General features: G+C 40.0%; 1 protein-coding gene across 9 annotated transcripts in view; it reads left to right on the top strand.

Moving 5' to 3' along the window:
- The window catches only part of rad17 (RAD17 checkpoint clamp loader component), a 39,067-nt gene that overhangs the window by 3,618 nt on the left and 12,650 nt on the right, over nucleotides 1-22,799 (top strand). For 5 of the 9 annotated variants that reach the window (XM_067600079.1, XM_067600078.1, XM_067600082.1 and 2 more), the window contains exons 5-16: nucleotides 69-207; nucleotides 551-687; nucleotides 8,414-8,466; nucleotides 8,852-8,977; nucleotides 9,901-9,970; nucleotides 10,046-10,160; nucleotides 10,347-10,544; nucleotides 15,383-15,486; nucleotides 15,569-15,715; nucleotides 17,048-17,176; nucleotides 21,051-21,171; nucleotides 22,598-22,655. In XM_067600079.1, the coding sequence (XP_067456180.1) occupies nucleotides 69-207; nucleotides 551-687; nucleotides 8,414-8,466; nucleotides 8,852-8,977; nucleotides 9,901-9,970; nucleotides 10,046-10,160; nucleotides 10,347-10,544; nucleotides 15,383-15,486; nucleotides 15,569-15,715; nucleotides 17,048-17,176; nucleotides 21,051-21,171; nucleotides 22,598-22,655 (1,397 nt within the window). Of the gene's footprint in view, nucleotides 1-68; nucleotides 208-550; nucleotides 688-8,413; nucleotides 8,467-8,851; nucleotides 8,978-9,900; nucleotides 9,971-10,045; nucleotides 10,161-10,346; nucleotides 10,545-15,382; nucleotides 15,487-15,568; nucleotides 15,716-16,549; nucleotides 16,627-17,047; nucleotides 17,177-21,050; nucleotides 21,172-22,597; nucleotides 22,656-22,799 lie in introns of those variants that run through there. The other 4 variants (XR_010930232.1, XM_067600081.1, XM_067600083.1 and 1 more) reach the window with 4 other exon arrangements.

Raw genomic sequence — 22,799 nt, 5'->3', positions numbered from 1 at the left:
TGAATAGATTGTGGAGGTCTTCAGTGAAGCTGAAGGTTCGGGTTTTTCCTGCCTTTTGTCATCCACAGGGTGGTATCTTACTGCTGACCGGACCATCAGGCTGTGGAAAGACTGCTACAGTCCAGGTTTTGTGTCGGGAGCTGGGCCTGAGGGTTCAGGAGTGGACGAACCCCACCAGTCTGGAGCCTTACACCAGCAGTCAGCATGGTGAGGAAAAGCTCTTACTGAACTATCTGCCTCAAACACAGCGTCACTGTCAATCAATTCTGCCTATCAATGCAATTTATTTGTTGTTTTGATATATATTGATGAGTTGTAAAAATTGTCTCACTGAAAAAAACATGCACAAAGTGACAAAAAAATAGAAACAACATAATAAAATGTTTGTTTTTGTTGAGACTGTCAGGGGTCGAGAGGAGTTGTGATATTTGAAGTTGTTGTATTCGGTGCGAACAGTTGCCCACACTACTATACTGAGTCAGTGTCCAAGTCTCCAGTCCACCCTATTTCTTGCTCTGACTTGTGTCCCAAATTTTCTGTTTTACGTCAGTGTGGAGGATGAACGGCTTGTCCTGCACTTCCCAGTTAGCCCAGTTCCAGGAGTTCCTCCTCAGGGCCAACAAGTACAACTGTCTGAAGATGGTGGGTGATGGTGGAGTTACAGACATCAAGCTCATACTGGTTGAGGTATGTACTACACTTTTAAGATAAATCCAGTTCATTTGACTCCAGTTCATTTCACTGGCACAACATAGTGATAGTACAGTGCCAAGTAAAAAAAGTAGTAATATAAGTACATACCACATATTAATTATTATAATAAAACTACAATTTTTAAAGTCATATTACTTTAAAAATGTAATTTAACTCATTAATTTCGCTGATGAGTTTAAAACTCAAATTAATTTATATATTTCCTTTAACCTTCCTGTTTCTCATAAACATACACTGACATAGCAATATTCCTGAGATAGCAATCATACAGTATCAATGCAAAAGAGAAATAAGAAAACAGCTTGGAATCCGCTAACCAAAACTCGACCAAAAAACGACCAAACTCATTGCTATGCTTCTTCGGCTCAGATACTGGTCAGGACAGACTTCTGTCACAGTGCACTTATTATCTTATAGTCTATTTGCCAACCCATAGAGCCCTATTGTGAACCCGGAAATGTTGAGTACCCCATAGTTTTATGTTAGAAATATACAGTATGGGTCCCTAGCATTTAGAAACTGTCGGATGCTAACTTGCATATGTTGGGCAAATAGCATAATTAGCATTAATTAGCATAATCACCTATTTGGGCAATATTTCAGCAACTGCTTGGCCAATTTGGACAATACTGGGGTGTTTTGGGGGTTATTGAAAATGCTGAATCATTTTCAGTTAAACCAGAAGTAGCCATATTTCTACTCCCGGTGGGCTGATTTTGATGAATTTTGAGTCGATTTTGAGGTTATTTATATGCTTAATACATTGGACCTACATTTCATAATCAAGAGAGCTCAATGTCATTGGTATGGATGTTGAGACGTAATACTTCTTCAAATTCCTTCAGTTCTGCTCACGATTTTTTGCTGTGCAACATTATGTCATGGAATTATGTCATTTACGCTGTGGTTACTGCTGCAAGCTGAATAATGGCCGCATGGAAAGACAGACAAAACACAGAATTTATTCCATTTCTTCTTTTTATATATTATATATCTATACTTCTAAACTATCACTTGTAGTGGTTTAAAATATTAAAATATCATGGTAGGAGTTCTTTTGAGTAAAATCAAAAGACAAACAAATCTACAGTAATTAATACATAAACAGTTAATGTTACCACAACTACCAAAAAAGTTACCTCATATTATCTCTATCAAAAGTTGGGAAGGGTGTAGGAGGTATGAAGGGAGTGAAGGAGTGAAAATCATATGCGATCTTGAGGCGTTATTTGCTCAGCTGCTGATGGTGGGGAGAAGAATGGACCTCACTGCCCTCTTTGACTACAAGCTCGGCCCGGTCCCTGTATCCATCAAAGATGAATATGGCTGCTTCAGAAAAGGTAACAATTCTGTGATCGTCCAGCGTCTTGGAATCCTTGCACCCAATCCCCACCCACCAGACATTGTACTCATTGATGCCTCGCAGCCCATCTACCATATGATGTGGCCATTGTCAAGCACCGTGGCTGACCTTGCAGCCAGCATAGGGTGCCGGCTTAATCGCTACATCATCCAAACATTTGTCATCTTTGACTGGTATGAGCAAATCTCTGCCAAAGACCATGAGAAGCAGAGAAGAGCAGGGGAGAGCTCAACAGAGTACCACCTCTCACTGACAACCCCTCTACCTAGCTGCGACAAAGTAATGATGAACAAGACAAACAAGCAGAGGCTGGTTGAGCTCGCCTGCACACACAGCATAGGAGATCACATCAAGATGGTCAGCAGAGCAGACAGTATTGTTACTCATGATGAGGCTGACGTCTCCCTCATTTCATACATGTTGGATGCAGCCAGGCATGGAGCTACAACTGTCCACATTGTCAGCAACAGCACATATGTGTCAATGCTCATGGTCTGTTAGTGCTGGAAGGTGGGTATCACATGTCACCTGCAGATAGAGAGATTGGATGGCACTGTTCTCAAAAATGTGACAATAGAGAATCTGGGTAAGCAGTGTCACTCCATTCTGGCTGTGCACGCTCTCTCTGGGTGTGACACCACCACCTATTGCACCAGGAAAGGGAAGGTGTCTGTGCTCAAGGCTATGAGAATAGTAGTAGTGATAATAATAATATTAATAATAATAATAATAAGTAAAACTCACAAAGTGCTTCACAGGAATTAAAGTTAAAATTAAGACCATAAAAACATACAGTGGTATGAAAAAGTTTAGGCACCCCTCTGAGGCTGCATAATAATTTACTCTGTCTTCACAGAAAAGGATCACATTGGCATGCCATTCATTTTCTAATAAAAGCTGAGTACTGGGGTATTTTCCAGACAAAGATTTTTAGTGTAGCAATATTAAGTTGTATGAAATTAAATCAGAAGTGAAAAATAGGCTGTGCAAAAATTTGGGCACCCTTGTCATTGTGTTGATTTGAACACCTCTAACTACTTATAACTGATGAATTGGAACACAAAATTGGTTTGGTGAGATCATTAAACCTTGAACTTCATAGCCAGGTGCATCAAATCATGAGAAGAGGTATTTAAGTTGGCCAATTGCAAGTTGTTCTTCTCTTTGACTCTCCTCTGAAGAGTGGCAACATGGGGGCCTCAAAACAGCTCTCAAATGACCTGAAAACAAAGATTGTTCAACATTATGGTTTAGGGGAAGGCTACAAAAAGCTATCTCAGCGATTTGAGCTGTCAGTTTCCACAGTGAGGAACATAGTGAGGAAATGGAAGACCACAGGCATGGCTCTTGTTAAGGCCAGAAGTGGCAGGCCAAGAAAAATGTATTGGAGAGGCAAAGGCGAAGGATGGTGAGAATGGTCAAAGACAACCTACAGACCACCTCCAAAGACCTACAACATCTTGCTGCAGATGGTGTCACTGTGCATCGTTCAACAATTCAGAGCACTTTTCACAGGGAGAAGCTGTATGGGAGAGTGATGCGGAAGAAGCCTTTTCTGCACACAAGCCACAAACAGAGTCGCTTGAGGTATGCAAAAGCACATTTGGACAAGCCAGCTTCATTTTGGAATAAGGTCCTGTGGACTGATGAAACAAAGATTGAGTTATTTGGTCATAACAAGGGGCATTATGCATGGCAGTGAAAGAACACAGCATTCCAAGAAAAACACTTGCTACCCACAGTAAAATTTGGTGGAGGTTCCATCATGCTGTGGGGCTGGGAATCTTGTTAAAGGTGAGGGTTGCATGGATTCCACTCAATATCAGCAGATTCTTGAGAATAATGTTCAAGAGTCAATCACAAAGTTGAAGTTACGCCGGGGCTGGATATTTCAACAAGACAACGACCCAAAACACTGCTCAATCTGAAAATCTGTGGGATGATTTGAAGCGCACTGTCAATGCTCGGCAACCATCAAACCTAAGTGAACTGGAGATGTTTTGTAAGGAGGAATGGTCCAAAATACCTTTATCCAGAATCCAGACACTCATTAGAAGCTATTGGAAATATCTAGAGGCTGTTATTTTTGCAAGGAGGCTCGACTAAATATTGATGTGATTTTTCTGTTGGAGTGCCCAAATGTATGCACCTGTCTAATTTTGTTTTGATGCATATTGCACATTTTCTGTTAATCCAATATACCTCATTTCACTACTGAAATAATGCTGTGTCCATCAGTTATTTGATTGGTTAAAATGAAATAGCTGATCCAAACATCCAATGATTTATAAATGAAAATAATGGAAATTGTCAGGGGTGCCTAAACTTTTTCATACCACTGTATGCCACATGTTAAAGTTAATATAAAAACAAAACACAGACAGCAGGGTACAACAAGAAGAAGCAAATGAACGAACAATCATTACACATCACACACAACTCAAGATGGCACAAAAGCCAATTTAAAAAAATGGGTCTTCAATTGTTTTTTAAAAGCATCTATGGAGAATGCAGACCACATACATAAAGGAAGAGAGTTCCATTGTGTTGGAGCCACATCGCAAAGGTGCAATCACCTTTAGTTTTCAGCCGAGAGTGAGGGACAGCCAGTAGGTCCTGGTTGGAAGACCTAAGTGACCTACTGGCAATATAGGGGTGGATAAGATCAGTGATGTACTCAGGTGCCTGTCCATGCAGGGCTCTATATGTGATAACAAGAACCTTAAAATGAATCCTAAAACGGATGGAAGCCAGTGCAAAGAACTTAAAATAGATGTAATGTGAGTCATCCTGCTGAACCTGGTTAACAGCCTTGCAGCGGCATTTTGGACTATTTGTAGACGGTTCAGAGATGCTTTGCTCAGACAAGTGTAGATAGAATTACAATAGTCCAGATGGGATGATATGAAAGTGTGAATGTTCATTTTGAGTTCCGGCTTTGATATGATGGACTTGAGTTTTGCGACATTATGGAGATGGAGAAAAGATGTATGGGTCAATGATTTAATATGCTGATCGAAATGCATGGCCTGGTTTAATATGACCCCAAGATTTCTTAAGTTAGACTGAACAGCTGATGAAAGGGACCCAATACTCTTAGCTACCTTGGGAGCCATACTGTCAGAAGCAATAATGAGAACCTCTGTCTTGTCAGTATTAAGCTGATCTTCTTGATTCATTAATCTCATCTCTGTCAACAAGTCCTGTTTGATACTGTAAATCATATCGTCTCTCTCAACATTCCCACACTTCCAATCTCATCAAACAGTGACTGCAATAACTTTCTCAAATATTTTAAAGACAAGGTAGCCAATATTAGGGCAAACATCTCACCCATGTCCAGTCCACTTACTAGTGGCTCCTCAAATCCAGCCATCTTGGACTCCTTTTGTCCAGTGTCCATGGAGGATATAGCAGCCCTGTTAGGACAAATGAAACCCTCCTTGAGCTCACTAGATGCCCTACCAACCACTATGTTTTTAAAGGTTTTTAACTGTATCGGCCCCTGCATAGCCAATATTATAAACCGCTCTCTTCTATCAGGGTGTGTCCCCAGCTACTTTAAGCAGGCTATTGTTCAGCCTCTATTAAAGAAATCAAACCTGGCTGCAGATGCCAGAGACTGCTCTGTTCTAGTACTATTGGACCTTAGCACAGCATTCGATACTGTAGACCATCACATTCTAATCCACAGGCTAAATGACCTGGTGGGCATTTCTGGGACTGCATAGGAGTGGTTCTCCTCATATCTCACAGATAGATCTTTGTCAGTCTCTGTAGGTGAATTTCTATCGGACACTGCAGCTTTGTCATGCAGTGCCCCCCAGGGATCAGTCTTGGGACCCATTCTATTCTCCATATACATGCTGCCACTGGGACAAATCATCAGCAGTTTCAAACACATCTCCTACCAATTGTACGCCAATGACATCCAGCTGCACTTTTCATTTAAACCTCACATGCTTCACAAACTCTCTGTACTTATCAACTGTTTAAACACAATTTGCAATTGGATGGCAAATAATTTTCTGCAGTTGAATACAGACAAAACTGAAGTCCTGATCATTGGCCCTGATAATCTTCAGTCATCAATCAGGCAGAACCTTGGTGCCTTATCTTCATCTTCCTGGTCTTGCCTGCACAATCTTGGCATAATTTTCGATAGGGCTGTAGTCAGCCAAAGAAAATCTTGGTCAACTAAAATCGTAAATAATCTTCAACTAATCGATTAGTCGCGCGGGGGGGGGGGCAGCCACACATTTATCTGTTTTGTGACTTCAGGTTTGGAGCTAACCCCCTTTACTTTTCCAGCATTTGGGGAAACAACAGACGTGACTTTTTAGCATTTATTAACTGACACACTGTAGTCTGTGCTGTACATTCACTGCCAGACTGACAACTTACTACTAACCGTTTCCTCTGCCCCGCTCACATCCACCATCACTTCTCTGCTCCTCGCTCTTTCCCACTCGCTACGTAAACATACTCCTTAATGGAGCCACGCTACCAATAGTTTTCCAGGCAACGACAGAGGTTGACTCATGTACCAGAACAGAGACTCCCAAATGCTATCGATTTCCGAATGAATGGATATTTATTCCGACATCACATATTAAAAAATCCTATTTTTTTTGGCCTGGTGGGGGTTCTCGTTGTGTCATTATGGAGAAACACAGATTCAGTAAACGCTCAGTACGTTCAGTAAACGTTAAATACAGGTGGACCTAGCAGTCTCCATTAGGTTGGGCGAGTTCAAAGTTGTGAAAACAACGGGGGTGTTTTAAATACACCCCGTTTTCACAGGTAATTTGTTAGTCTGTCCCTTCTGCCGCAGGAAATAATGGATTACTCCTGGAAAGCTATTGATGTAGCACTTTTCTCATTATGAAAATAACGCAGAGATTATTCAACCAATGAGAATTTAGTCGGACAAGAGCATAACGACCAAGTAATCAACCAGTCGACCAGCAGACTACAGCCCTAATTTTCGACCAATCCATGAGCTTTGAAGCACATGTTAAGATGCTAACTCAATCATGTTTCTTTCACCTGAGAAACATAGCCAAACTCCGGTCTGTGGTATCAAGAAATGAAACTGAGATGTTAATGCATGCTTTTATTTCATCACGTTTGGACTACTGTAACTCCCTTTTTAACTGCCTTGATAAATCTTCCATACACTGCTTACAAACTGTCCAAAACACTGCTGCAAGGCTTTTAACACAATCCAGCAGATGGTCACATATAACGCCTATTTTAATCTCATTGCACTGGCTTCCAGTAAATTTTAGAATTCATTTTAAAATACATGGCCAGGCTCCACAGTACATTACGGACCTTCTGCACTCCTACACCATTAGTCAAGCTCTTAGATCCTCCTCCCGGGGCTTTCTAAGTGTACCCCGTACACATTTTAAGACCTTTATAGGGGTTATGAGGCTTAAAAGATACATAGAGCTGAATATCATCAGCGTAACAGTGATAGGAAATATCACAAAATTTGCAAGAAGTGCAAGACGATAAGAATGTAGAGTCTGAAGAAGAAAATGAAGACAGAGCTGAGGATGAGTTTGATGATGAGGATATGGTTGATAACAGTGCAGAGTAGAAGTGCAAGGCACTCTTGCTTGATGAAAGTTTTCCAGTTGTAACTCATTGTGTCACTAATGCACAATTTTCTGCTCAGATTATTTGGGGTATACTTGCGTTTTAAAAGATGTTCCAGGACTAATATGTTCTACCTGTTAAACATTTACCTACAATACCCAATTGTGAGTCACCTCAGAGTGTAATGGTCTGTGTATTAAAATGTACATGTTCTGCATCGCTTGGATAATTGTGTTCATAAATATCCTACAATTTACAACAATTTATACAAGTTTTTTCAAATATATAAATTATCTGCCCAATCTAATCAATTCATTGTCCTCTAAAACTTCTAAATTGACTAAAACTTCATCAAAATCGGCCCACCAGGAGTAGAAATATGGCCACTTCTAGTTTAAATGGCCATTTTGAATTTTGAAAATGTCAGAAAAGGATTCAGCATCCTCAATAACCCCCAAAACCACTCCAATACTGTCCAAATCAACCAAGAAGTTGCTGAAATATTGTCCATATAGGTGATTATGTTAATTATGCTAAATATGCAAATTGCCCAACATATGAAAGTACCCGTACTGTGCATTTCTAACATAAAACTTTGAGGTACTAAACATTTCCGGGTTCACATTCCTGACAAGTAGACTATTACCCAATGTTGTTGTGTGTTCATTTTACTTCTCAGATTAATGTCAAAGTGATACATTGATCTGAACCTTCTTTGTTCCTCCTCAGGATTTCCCAAACCAGTTCTACCGGCAGCCGGGCAGCCTGCATGATGTCCTGAGGTGAGAGCAGACCAGGTTTCACCCTACATTTCTTTCATGCTTTCACACAGGATACAAGGAGAGGTCGCTATGATAACAGACAGCTTTGAAGCCACCATGTAAAAGTAATGACAGAAGCACTGCGACCAGTGCCTGCACTCCTGTTTTAACTCCAGGTTTCAGTGTCTCTATTTTTGTAGAGAATGATATGAGGTCATAAATATTTTCTTGTTTGTGTTAAGCTATTTTCTTCCTCAGCATCAGGACTTTGTGGGGCTTATGAAAGCCTTTCTACCGGACAGTGTGGTCCATTGATTGTATTCAGTACCATACGCATTCATTAATCAGTTAATCTGTGTATTTCCATGCTATTGTGAGAGATTGTGTCCTGCTGTGTGTCTTCCAGGCGTTTTGTGAAGACCAGTCGATGTCCCCTGGTGTTCATAGTGTCAGACAGTCTGAGTGGAGACAGTAGCTCACGCTTTCTTTTTCCTAGAGACATCCTGGAGGAGCTGGACATCAGCAGCATCAGGTTCCAATCAATGCACACTGCTAACAGTGCGGGGATGTTAGACCTTTGTGGAAATCCACATCAGACCCCAGAGAACCCTGTTAAATACATTTCATTACTAGCTGTGCACCAATGAGGGAAGATTGTTCTTATACATTTAGTATTTAAATGTAGATCTGTCACTGTCTCTGTGGTGAGTTAATAGTGGCAAACACATGGACAATTTCCAGTTAGCGTTAATTCTCAAATAGTGTCCTTGTTATTTATGTCCATTGCAGAGAGAACAAGCCAAGCCTTTATTTCTAATTCTAATTTTAGAACGCTTTCTCTATGTTGACCTGTTGTCTTGTTAAACTCAGTATAACATACATTTCCAAAGCACTGATTCCATCAGTACAACAGTCATGCCATACTCACCACTCTGCTGAACAGAACTTTAAAACAAATGTTGTTTTCACTCACTAATTACCCTCACTTAGTCACTTCCTCTGCAGTTTTTTCAAACACAGTTAAACTACTGTAACACTCCCTGCTCTGGCATTTCATATTGAAAGCCTTCCAGTGGCTCAAACATGTAAGCCCTCGACATTCCTGAAAGGACATTTTGTGTTTTATTGACAGTAAATATTAAAAAACCTGTAAAGTAGAAGTGAGATGGAAATAATCCACAAAACAAAATATTTTTATAAAAACTTTGAGCAGCAATGTGACTGTTGTGCTGTGCACAGATCATTTAATCACCTCTTAATGTTTTGGCCTTAATGTGTTTGTGTTGATATGACTTGTGTCTTGGATACTGGCCTTTATTTGAGAATTTACTGTAATCAAATGTGGATTAACAGGAAGTAGAATAAAACAGTTCCTTGTCTTGCGTTCTGGATTCTCTAAAAGATTCCGTTCAGGGACAACTACATTGCCTTTAATATTGTGTTCTGTGTTTCCAGTTTTAATCCAGTGGCTCCAACTACAATGATGAAGGTCCTGACTCGCATTTCCACCCTGGAGGCAGGAAAGGTGAGAGGAAGCCTTGTAGTTGATTACATATTTTGGTATGAGTTTTTCCACAGTATATTTTTCCATAATTCTAAGCAGAGCTGTGGGAGGATATGTGTGCCAGACCAGGCAGTACTGGAGATGCTGTGTTCAGGAAGCTCGGGAGATATTCGCAGTGCCATCAACAGCCTGCAGTTTTCCTCCCTCCCAGGTCAGAAGTAAATCCACACAGCGCACAGTGCCACACCACACCAGATCACACCATATCACACCACACAAAGTGTACACATGCATACCATGAAATTTGTTATAAACCCCTTTAAAGACCCCATTGCTTTTCCTCAGATCACATATTAGGACCCTGTCACACCAACTGACTTCTCTTATAACTTTCCAGACACACCATTGGAAAAGGGGCTGTGTAGGGTGATGAAGGACAGACCTGTGGCTTCATTGGGCAAAGCTGTTTACAGAACAAACCAGACGAAGAATAAGTCCACACAGGCAAAGGAGCGGGAAGAAGGGCAGGCTATAGGAGGGAAAGATGCTTCTCTGTTCCTGTTCAGAGCACTGGGAAAGATCCTGCACTGCAAACGTGAGTCATATCGCATGGTTTCATCTGTTTTGTTCCTCGTAGAATCTCTGAAGTTGTTTTGTCACTCTCCTAGACTTATTCATCACACACGGACACAAACACAACACTAAATGAATGCTGAGGGTCACTTCATGGTCAATCAGAACAAGTTTATATGATGTGTTGTCTGACCACATCGGAAATCTAAAGCCTCTTTTACACATGCAGTCTATCCCTGAAATATTCAGGAACATTTCCTGCATGGGGTCATGTGTGAATTAGGCTTGCCACGGTGGTCAATGTTACTGGTGTTACACGGTGTTGGGACATACACTGATTACGTTACTTGCCCACCGCCCATACCGTAGTTTTGCTTTTGTCTATAGCAACAACACCGTTTATTTCATTTTTGCGTATCAACGCCCACGTTCATCAAATTAAAAAAAAAACCTCCAATTTGTAAAGTATCAACCGTGTTATCGATACTTAGTCAGATGACGGACGCTACAATTATAAACTGACAGTGTCACCTCTGGGAGCATCTGCAGCAGCAGCAGATTCGCAGCAAATTGTAGAAGAGTGAGACATCTGTTCTCCGTCCGGCTGCTGTAAACAAACGTAACGTAACGCCAGCTGTTAGTGAGCAGCTGCTCACACGTCTCCGGGTCTCGGTGTTTGTTTTCAGCAGCAACTCTCCTGCTCTCTGCCTGTTCAGCCTGCTCTTGGTGTGTCTCTCTCTGGATGGCAGGTGAGTTTCTCCGGTCATGGTTTTAAGTGGCAGTCATTCTCTGGCTCGTCCCCCGCTGGCAGCAGCCTGAAGCCCGCTGTCACTAACTAACTAAATAAGGGGAAAATCTAAACTAAAAATCTAATGTTAAAGATCAAAGTAAGCACTCTATGGATGAGTGTCATTGACAAATATCTTATTTTGTAAAATGCCCGTTGTAACCGGTAACACCAGTGTTGTCACAAGTTTATCAGTCGATGGGAAAATTTCCTCACCGTGGCATCCCTAGTGTGAATATGAGCAGGGATCGATATTCACGGAAATCTGTACTGCCAATTTTCCACCTCAAGACCCAGTAAGATTTCAGGAAAATGCCGGTACAGCTGTGTTATGAATGAAAGCAGTAACATTGCAGGAACAAGCACGAAAAGGGTTACATCCATCTGACAAAAGATACTTTGATGTGGAGTGAGCGAACTGATCACAAGACTTGACGTATGGGTGATGTACTGTGAGTTGGGCAGTGCTTGGTTTTGGCTCATCTGTTTTAAACATGGTGGCTGCATCACAAACTTTCTCATATTACAGCTAAACAGTGAAATAAAATATGTTTCTGGAAGCATTTGAGGCGAGAAATAGGCAATGCAGTAACAGAATCTTGATTCATATTTGATCAGGACTGCCTGGTTTGAAAGTTTGATCTAAGCTTCATGAGTTTCACCCTCTTCTTCTGTTGAGTTTTATGGCAGTTCCCATCCATAAGTGTTGCATTACCACCATGTGCTGGACTGTCCCTTGCCCATCTATTCCAGCATCACCATGGCATGTGTTATAAGGTGCAAGACGGAAATGTTCCTGAATGTAGCTGCATATGTGAATAATGAAAATCACTAGCAGTCCCTGAAAGGTTATCCCAATAATTTACTGTTAACTATGTATGAAAGAGGCTTAAGTGTTTTATAGTTGTTTGAAACGGCTACACTGGAAGGCGGAGTTAAAAGTCAGCTGTCATAGTCGGGGAGACATGACATTGTTTAAATACGGGGATAACGGTGCATATTTTCAGACAGTTTCTCCTGGAAGGCAGTCACAGTGATGCCTACATTAAAAGTGTCAGGAATAGTTGTTTGAAGAATGAAAAAAGTAGGGCTGCAGTCTCCTGGTCGACTGGTCGATTAGTTGGTTGTTATGCCCTCGTCCGACCAAATTCTCATTGGTCGAATAATCTCTGTGTTACTTTCATAAGGAGAAAAGTGCTACATCAACAGCCTTCCAAGATTAATCCATTATTTCCTGCGGCGGGAGGGACAGACTAACAAATTACCTGTGAAAACAGGGGTTCATTCAAAACACCTCTGTTGTTTTCACAACTTTGAACTCGCCCAACCTAATGGAGACTGCTAGGTCTAACTGTACTCAACGTTTACTGAGCGTTTACTGAACGTACTGAATGTTTAGTGAATCAGTGTTTCTCCTATAAGTATAACAACAAGAACCCCCGCCAGGCCAAAAAAAATGTTTTAAAGCCAAAAATAACGCCAAATATCTATTAATTCAGAAATCAATAGTGTTTGGGAGCCTCTGTGCAGCACTGTTCCGATATGTGAGTCAACCTCTGTGTTACCTGGGAAACTATTGGTAGCGTTGCTCCGTTAAGGAATATGGCATTGCGTAATATATGTGCGTAGCGGATTGAAAAGAGGGAGCAGCAGAAAAGTGACGGTGAACGCGAGTAGAGCAGAGGAAAAGGTTAGCAGTAAGTTGTCAGTCTGGCAGTAAATGTACAGTACAGACTACAGTGTAACAGTTAATAAATGCTGCTGCTTCTCAAGACCAAGAAAAGTCGCGTCTATGCTGGAAAGTTACCTACACAAAAGCTCCTTGTTTATAGGGGGATAATTATCCAACAGTGATCACACTCAAGTAAAGGAAATAACAGTGTTTTGATAGGAACATAGCAAATGTTAATGATTAATGTTTAAATAAATGTTTAATTTGAGGGTATCTGATCAGAGGGTATTCTGCTGAATGTTGTTCAACTTCAGCCACAATGCAATGTCATCCGGTATCCATCAAATACGTTCAAACCCACATTCCAGGTAGAGTGCATTTTGGGTTGAACAGCGTAATTCTATTGTTTACCTCACAATCATCAAGGATGAAATAACTGCCATGATAACTTTCTAAAACAGTTTTTTGAGATCTAATATGTCTTTAAGCCCTGTAACTGGGCTTCTTCTGTTACATGTAACAACAGAACAACACAGACCCCTGTGTTTGTTTGTTTTTAAAGGCCCCATGAAATGAAAAATACATTTTCCGTTTTAATCCTGTGTCCCTGTGTTAATTGTTCATTTATCTCTTGTTATATGCTAAATATATGTAAAAAAAAAAAAAAAAAAAATCAGTATCAGAGTATTTTTACATCAAAATCCCTGTGTTTTCTCTTCCTGTAAAATGGTTGCAAATGTTTAATGACTCATTTTGCACTCAGTGGTGTTTACAAAAGTTCATCCATTCAAATGTGACTTTGGGCGAGTAGCTAGCCACACTGATCATAAAAACCACACTTTACGGTTTGTGGGTCGTAGTAGCTAACAGAGCAATATGGAGAGAGATAGGAAGAGATGTGTTTGGATATCAGTGGGCAAAAACTTTGTTTTCATTTCCAAAACAATGTGGTTGAGGTCTAATTCATTCATCTCTCCCTTGTCCTCCTCCTGATCTAACAGGAGGGGAGGAGGTGTGTGTGGAGCCAACAGTCCTCCGTAGCACCATTTCTCTCTGCAGCCCCATGCACTTTTAGCAGTCCAATCAAATGCAAAGGATTTGATTTAAATTCCTCTTGTAACTGTATACCACTCAAATATTCCATTTTACTTGGAAAGACGTCACAGTACAGAAGCTAAAGACGCTCTAATTTCTGTTAATGGGGCCTTTAAGTGCTACTTTGAGCGCTGCCTAAATTGTCTAACCACAAAATCAAGTGAAAGTTGATCCATATTCATGCATTGATTATTAGGACCACTAGAAGCACAATTCCCAGTGTGGGATATACCATGAAGTCAGTTTGTGTCAGTGCTCCATACTGATTGACCTGAGGTCTGTACTACAAAACAAGTTCAACATACCTGGGATATCTTTTCGTTATCCAGCTTCACTGAACCTAACATTGGCTGTCCAGATAACCAGTACTACAAAGCTGTTTATCAACTAGTTCAGTCAACCCAGGGTTTTCCTATCCAGCTACGAGCGTGTTAATGTGAAAGAGGCGGGGTTGTTAATTACGAGTGACATCATCAGAACCATGAATGAAGTACTTCATGATATGAGATGAAACGGTGATAAAAGGTACCTGCAGAAAATTTCTGTTTTAGGGACAGCAAAAAGTCATATTCAATGAAGTGTAATGTAAACGACAGCCTGTAATCAAACAACAGAATAAGAAGATGTAGAAACACTAGAAATAATTTTCACATATTAATAGTAGGCTAAGGCTTAAAATACATGTAGGAATATTATATATGACTGAAGTATAGAGTGAGTATTTTTTTTTGCTATTTAGTTGGATGAAGAAACAATTCTGAATATACCACATAAAAAAAGAAACTTAAAAGGAACTTAAAAGTAATGTCAGACTGTTTCTGTTGCCGAAGCAAAGAATGTAAAAGTAGTTAATGACTGATAAGGTCTATCTGACCCAAATATTGCATTTATAATGATGGGAGCCAATTAATAGTGTGGATTATATTTCTAATAAAAGACAATCTTTCGTTTGTATTTCCAGTTATCTTCACACAGTTGTCTCATGTTATTCTGAGCTGCAGTGATAGAATCAAAATGTAAAATCATCCACACTGTCAGCTGTCACTCCAGGGATAAAATCAACTTTGCACAATTAAAATGCAGCTAAAATCATCATTACGTGTTGTAAACGATTTCTCCGTTTGTTAGAAGCTCTGTTTTAAAACCAGAGTGGAAATAGAAAGTCTGGGAAAATAAAATGTTTCTACTGTCCTATAAAAATATGTATTGCTCTTTTTTACTTGTCACTTTATTTTTATTTATTTTTGTGTCCCCTAAGTGACATAAAGGCAAATAGTTAGTGTCCCTGGTTGTTTGTCATCAACAGGAGGGAATCCTGAAGGTGCTGAAGGAGCTGAAGGTGCCGGTGGACCTGGTCTACCATCTCACCTCTCTCAACATTACAGAGAAGCATTACTCATAGACCCTGAGGTACAAATGTTTTAACTTCAGTAAATAACAAGAAACATGCATAAACTTCCTTGAACTCATCTTTCTGTGTCTCTTTGTCCAGTTGGTTGTTGAACGGTCACACATGTCCGGAGAGTTCTTCAACCTGTACCTCCACCAGAATTACCTGGACTTCTTCTCTGAGGTGGAGGATGTGGACAAAGCCAGCGAGTATCTGTCTGATGCTGACCTCCTTACTGCTGACTGGATGGTCAGGCTCCCCCAAGACATTAAGAACTAATACACTGAGACCATGACTATGTCTGCATTAAGCTGTCTTAATTTTAAAATGCTGTTTTCATGTGAAAATAACTTGCACCCACACTAGTATCTCCAGGTCATTTTAGTAGAGATCTCTGTCTGCAGTGAAACACCTTAACAACATAAAATGGCTATTCTTCAACCTCTTTTCAGTTCAAAACAAAATTACACATCACAGCCAACATTTGGTAAGGAGTACAAAAGATAGAAATAGAAATATATCCAGATTATGTCAACAGCTGACTTTTCGACTTTTAAAATGAGTGATCACAGAGAAAGTTAGAGACTTCAGAAAATTTTCTACTTGACTTTGCTGCCTCATTTCATTTACTATGTACACACTGCAATGCCAAGCAGGCATTTTAAGATTTACACTCTCTGGAAACCATTTTGGAAACGTTTTTGGGGGAGAAAAATGCTGGACGAAGGGCTGAAATGAAAGGAAAAAGATGTGTTTACAAATTTACCCAGCAAAGTTTGGACATATTCTGAAGGAATGCTTTGATTAGTAGAATCTGAACCAAAGTATTTTAATCATTGGCATGATTGATATAAGGTGCATGAGACTTGACACTTTTATTGTTAAGGTACAGTTCACACTGCTCACTACGGAGAGGCTTTTTGGAGGTGCTGGAGCTCACATTTAAAGGACCAGTGTGTAAGATTTAGTGACATCTAGCAATGAAGTTGCAGGTTGCAACCAAAATGAATACCCCTCCCTCAAAAACATGAAAAATCTCTCTGTAGATCCAGTGTTTGGTTTGTCTGTTTTGGGCCACTCTAGAAACATGGTGGTGCAACATTGCGGCTTCTGTGGAAGGGGACCCACTCCCTATGCAGATATAAAGGGCTCATTCTAAGGTAACGAAAACATGATTCTTATTTTCATGAGATTATACACTAATTAAAACATACTTATGAATATTATATTTCATTTCTGCCAAGTCCATTCTGCTAGATGCCACTAAATCTTACACACTGGTCCTTTAATGTAAAAGGCATTGGAAAAGCATTTACACACTCAGATCTGTGGAATGTTCTTCACTATACAATGGGAATTTCTAAAAGTTTAAAGCTAATCCTGCCCTAGATTTCCAAGTCACAGGTAAAGCTTTGGATATGTTGCCAGCAATGACTCCTTTCTCAAATCTGGTGTTGCATAGGACCAGCAACTGTATTTAAGAGCAGACTATGCATTGATATTGCCTATGTATTGTGGTGGATTCACTGCCAACAATAATCTGTGTTTTCTGTATAAAGTCCTGTGTTGTGCTCTTCTCAGAGTCGCAGCACCATGGGGGATTATGGATCCTCAGTGGCCACCAGGGGGCTCCTTCACTCCAACTCTCAACAAGTTGCTGTTGGCTTCAGACCTCTGCACAAACCTAACTGGCTGCTGGTCAACAAGAAGGTAAGACAGAACATGGTGGTTAGGATCATATCCACTGTGGCACACAAACAAATTAAACCGTGACTGGGTGCTGTGGTCTTGTTTTACTTTGTACTGGAAGGTGTTCTTATCAGGATGGAACAAGATAGGACAAAACTAAATGAAAATACTAACTGAAAGTCAGAATAATCATCTCATGGCTTTAATAGCTGCATGACATATACATCTTATTGCAAAGAACTGTCACAAATGGTTAGCACTTACAATTATCAAAGGAAATTGACAATAATCAGAAAAAGACGCAGAACATGGAGGGGTATGTCACTCAAAGGTTTCCAAAAATCAACTAAAACACAAATAATAAAATAAAACCTTTTGTGAAATGAATACTCTGTTCACAGTAGCAGTGTCTTTTTTTTTTTGTTTTTGTTTTTTCGGCATGAGTATTTTGGCACGACAAAGTGGATCTGTGCAATCTAATGCAATCCAATGCAATCCAATACAACAGCTCTGCCCTAAAATCTCCACTTATTAAGCTTATACATTTCAAGTTTTTGTTGACATTATGAGAAAGGAGGTAATTAGGGCCCGAGTGCTGACCAGCGCGAAGCCCTCTTGTATCCAAAGGAATTATCATTATTATTATAATATTATTAGGGCCCGAGCGCTGACCAGCGCGAAGCCCTCTTGTATCCAAAGGAATTATTATTATTATTATTATCATCATTATTATTATTATTATTATCATTATTATTATTATTATTATTAGGGCCCAAGCGCTGACCAGTGCGAAGCCCTCTTGTATCCAAAGGAATTATTATTATTATTATTATTAGGGCCTGAGCGCTGACCAGCGTGAAGCCCTCTTGTATCCAAAGGAATTATTATTATTGTTATTATTATTATTATTATTATTATTACGACATTTTGATCGTGAATAACTCCAAATAACTCACCACCTCAGGGTCCAGCCTGGTCACACGCTGCTGCGGGATGGCATCCCATTCTTCGACCAGCATTTGTCGGTTTGTGGGGTTTATCAGAGACTACCTCCAGAATTTGGGAGTGGAGAGGCTGGAATGGCCTGCCAGCAGTCCTGACCTCAACCCCATTGGTTGACCAACACAACCACGTTGGCTGACTTGCGACAAATGCTGGTTGAAGAATGGGATGCCATCCCACAGCAGTGTGTGACCAGGCTGGTGACCAGCATGAGGAAGAGGTGCCAGGCTGTGTCTGTGTATGGTTCTTCCACATGCTACTGAGGCTCCTGTTTGCTAGATGAATAAATTGTTAAATTGCTAATATGTCTTGTTTCTTCAAACTTCAATCATCCAATCCACCAAACACGGCAGAATAAGCTGTTTGGCATTGGCAGAGCAGATTTGGCATATTTTTCATGGGCACAACCCACATACTCAGCTCTGCTGCTCATCCCACAAATGCATGTTCCTTACAAATGTGGCACCGTTTAAAAGGGAAATAAATAGGATTTCCAATGGTATAAGATTTATTGCCAAGAAGCATTGTTACAACAAAGAAATAATCTACCAAACACAAATTTCGTTTCTTTTTGTGCTAAGTTTATATTGATGATATATATGTTGATACCAATATATCTGTGATAAGATAAAATCAACCAGGAATATTGGCCATGTTAATGTAACAGTTTTGCTCCATCACTCAAAAAACACATTAACTACAATAGTTAATGTCTTTAGACCACAGTGAAGTAAAAGCAATATATGAAAGTTGCAAATAGTTGGGGCCCTAGCACAAAAGTACCAGGGGCCCAGTGGTCCCTGGCACTGGAAGTGCCTGTTTGGGCCCATTGTTTTTGTAGAGATTATTATAATTCTAGTACGCCATTGCATTTGTTAGGGGCTTGGAATGCTCGAAAACCCACAAAAATTGGCACATATGTCACAACTGGTGAAAATTGCAGAGTTCTGTAGTTATTGGGCTCAGGCATGGTCAGTGGACTCCATAACACCCGCAAACACAGGGCCATTTTGGAACAAAGTTGCATGTTCATGAAATTTGGTGGGTTCATTGCTCTCATCATAAATGACATAATACAAATTTTTTTCACCCAACAGTATGTCAGCCAATTTGGAATTTGTGGATCAATTTTTGTTTTATGAACACATTTGAGGCCTTTAAGATGCACTAAAAATCATGAAACTTTGCACCTATCTTCGAACTAGTACCTATTTCGATTAGTGTCACAATTGGGCTTGGGCATGACATTTTGGCTTTATAGTGCCCCCAAATTACTTTTATTATTTTTGAGGTGCTACAGTTGCTCTAAAACTAATAAAACTTTGCATATGCATCAGAAGTGGTGAAACTTGATATCTCATATGGGTCTTGGATTTGGGCATGGCAAAATGGCTCAAGGGCCCCCTCTAGAAAATTTCAAGTCAAAGCCCCCACCTTTAAATTTGACGTGTATGTACGAAGTTTGGATGGCAAATATAACATCTCCAGACTTTAAGAAAAGAGCCTTTCGGAGCCATACCCTAAGTCCAACCGGAAGTCAGCCATTTCGAATCTAATTTGCATTTTTTTGCAAAGTGAAGCCATTTACAGGCATTGTACTTTAACGAACTCCTCCCAGATACTTCAGTTTGGTAGGTGACATCTAAAGATCTTTGCGATGCTAAATTGCAAAGCTTTTAATTTTCATGGAACACTCTTGGTGTGGTATGCCAGTCAGTTTTGCCCAAAATATGTTTGGGCAATTAAACAGGAAGTTGATGTAACTCCACTTTGCATTATCCAATCTGCCCCAAATTTCTCATGTTTGAAAAGTGTGCAGACCTGAACATATCTAGAATATGTCAATATTGAGTCATTGTCATAGCGCCACCTACTGACAACAGGAAATCAGTCTTATGTGACAAACATCATCTGATTTACATGAATTTTACATGGTGTGGTCAACACATGATATACAGCAACATGACATATAATTACTGGGTGTTCTCTAGCACCACATAGTGGACACATGAAGTGATAGTTATTTCCTACATGTAATGTCCAATATTCATGAAAGTGTATATCATTTGCCATGTGGTACATGTATTGCTGCATTAAAATTTCACTTATGTAGCATTTTCTATGGGCAACAGGAAGTGAAGCCTAAATGACACATAGCTCATCAAATGTATACACAATTTCCAATATGTCATCTTCAGTGCCACGTACTGCACACAGGAAATAATATTTTACCCATTCACACAGTGTCCAATAATCCTGAAAATTCAGAGCCATGTGAACAGACTTCCATTAGTGATACCACAGCTGTCACTCCCTCCGACGCACACGAGGTGCGAGGGCCAATTCATCACTGCTAGCAGCTTTAATTGATTTTCTGTTTTGTTGGGAAAAGTGAATGTACTAATTTATGTGTCATCATTTTACCATAGAAAATAAATATCTCATCAAATGAAAAAATCCTGAACTCTTAACACTGGACCCTGGTGTGACAGTTCAGCTGCTCTCCACTTAATTGTAGTGGTGGTGGCAGTTCCACTCACACTATACTGTGTGTCTTGGTGCTGACCAAATAAGTGAGCAAAGGTAGCACTCAAATTACCATGACATTGACAACAATGTTAGTATCATGGAGGATGCAGGTGGATCAAGTAAAAACAAGAGTCATTAGTCATAGAGTGAAGTTGATGAGATCTGAAAACAAACACAGTATTGATATAATCACCCTCACCAACAGCGTCCTTAAATATGTAGAACAAAAGATTAATAATAAATGGATCACCAAAAACAATTGGTCAGTTCTGTTCTTCTAATGTGTGTAGCTTGTAGAACTAGACCTGAAATGTAGCAGACACTAAGCGAGATTTTGTAATGAGACTGATGTTGTTCCTGTCAGTACCGGGAGAACTGCCTGACTGCTCAGTGCCTGTTCAGGAGCTTCTGTTTGACACAAGTCAGCCTCCAGACTGAACTACTGCCATACCTTGCCAAACTCACCAACCCCATGAGGAACCAAGGTAACACATGCACACACATTCACAAAACAGTTTGTGACTGTCATAGTTGGGTCAAGAGTTTCTCATCTTACTTTTTATCAGTTCGGTCGTGTTGTGTGACAGTTAAGAATAGTTGTAGGAACTAATGTGATCAAGTGCTGCTGAGAAGGTTTGATATTGTGTTTTTCATGTTTTATTAAAGGATAGGTTCACAATTTTTTCAAGTCTGTCCTAAACCAATAGTGAGAACCCTATATGAACACTAAAACAGATTTTTCTTGTCATAGTCATTCCTCCTATTCAAACTGACCACTAGAAGATCCCTTCACAATGCACTTGCAGTGTAAGTGATGGGGGACAAGATCCACAGTCCTCCTTTTGTACAAGATGTATTTAAAAGTTTTTTTCTGATATAAAGCTTCGCTGTCCAAATGAGTCAAATCAATTCAACATCTTTCAAAGATACAGTCCTTTTAGTGCCACATTGCCTATTTTTGTTACAATATTTCCACCACAGCTCAACAGGGAAACACTATGAGGAAACACAGAGACGTAATTTACTAAAAAGACTAACTGTGGGTGACATCCACTTCATTTGACTAACTCAGACTGCTGAAGCCTTCTATAAGCTTCAGGTCAACTTTGAAATAGCTACATTTTTGCGCAAATTGACTGCGGGGACACAGTGTTGATTTTGGCTCCTATCACTTATATTGAAAGCACATTTGGAGAGAATGTTCTAATGGTCAGTTACAGTGAGGGGAACCTCTTTCAGCGTTCATTTGGTCACCTGACTGTTGTCTTAAGACAGACTTGAAAAATTGCAAACCTGGTCTTTAACCATCTGACTTTGATTTTTATGAGAACGTGGTTTGTGAATGTTGCTGAGATGCCAGCTGATCACACCATGCCTGGAGATCTAAGCAATATATCATAGCATATACTGTATTGCCCACTCAATCACTGACAATACTGTAAACTGCTCACTGCAACACTGCTCAAACATGATTTGTTGCTGATGAATGTCATATTTTGACTCTGCACGAGGTTGAATAATTCCCTTTTTTAGAAACCAAATTATATTAGCTGTGAGAGCGTCAAGGCATCTCACCATAATCAACCGAACTTCATAAACTTGTATATAATAAGTGTGTTTGTCAATAAAAGGTGCTCTCCATTCGGCTCCTTGCTTTCCTCAATTACATCTCTTCCTGAGGACATTCTTAATCACTCCAGTGAAAAAGACACCTATGCTGATTATACAGACTACTGCCTCTTCTCTGAGATGCATTTAAGGCATCCTCGATGATGGCAGATTTGATCATTTCCAAGTCATAAGCTGGAGGATGGAGGAGCAAGGATGGGAGGAAGCTGAATGGAAAGCACTCAGTGTTTCTATCTGATGTTTCGTTAATAGAACTGTTCTGTGCTACACTGTACCTTTCAGCTCAGATAGCTTTTATCCAGGACGTGGGTAACATGTCGCTGAGGAGGTTCCCTGGCAGGTACGGCACACGTTTAATCTTTCCATAAAGCAGTTAGATTCAGGTGTGTATGTGTCACCATAACCCCAGACTGACAGACAGGTGGTCATATGGTAAATGGGCTGCATTTATATAACACGTATAGCACGTGTCTTCTGGCCACTC

The sequence above is a fragment of the Thunnus thynnus genome, chromosome 2 (assembly GCF_963924715.1).
Source record: "Thunnus thynnus chromosome 2, fThuThy2.1, whole genome shotgun sequence".
Classification (NCBI taxonomy): domain Eukaryota; kingdom Metazoa; phylum Chordata; class Actinopteri; order Scombriformes; family Scombridae; genus Thunnus; species Thunnus thynnus.
The sequence above is the reverse complement of the archived record's forward strand: the minus strand, read 5'-3'. Positions and strand labels throughout refer to the sequence as shown.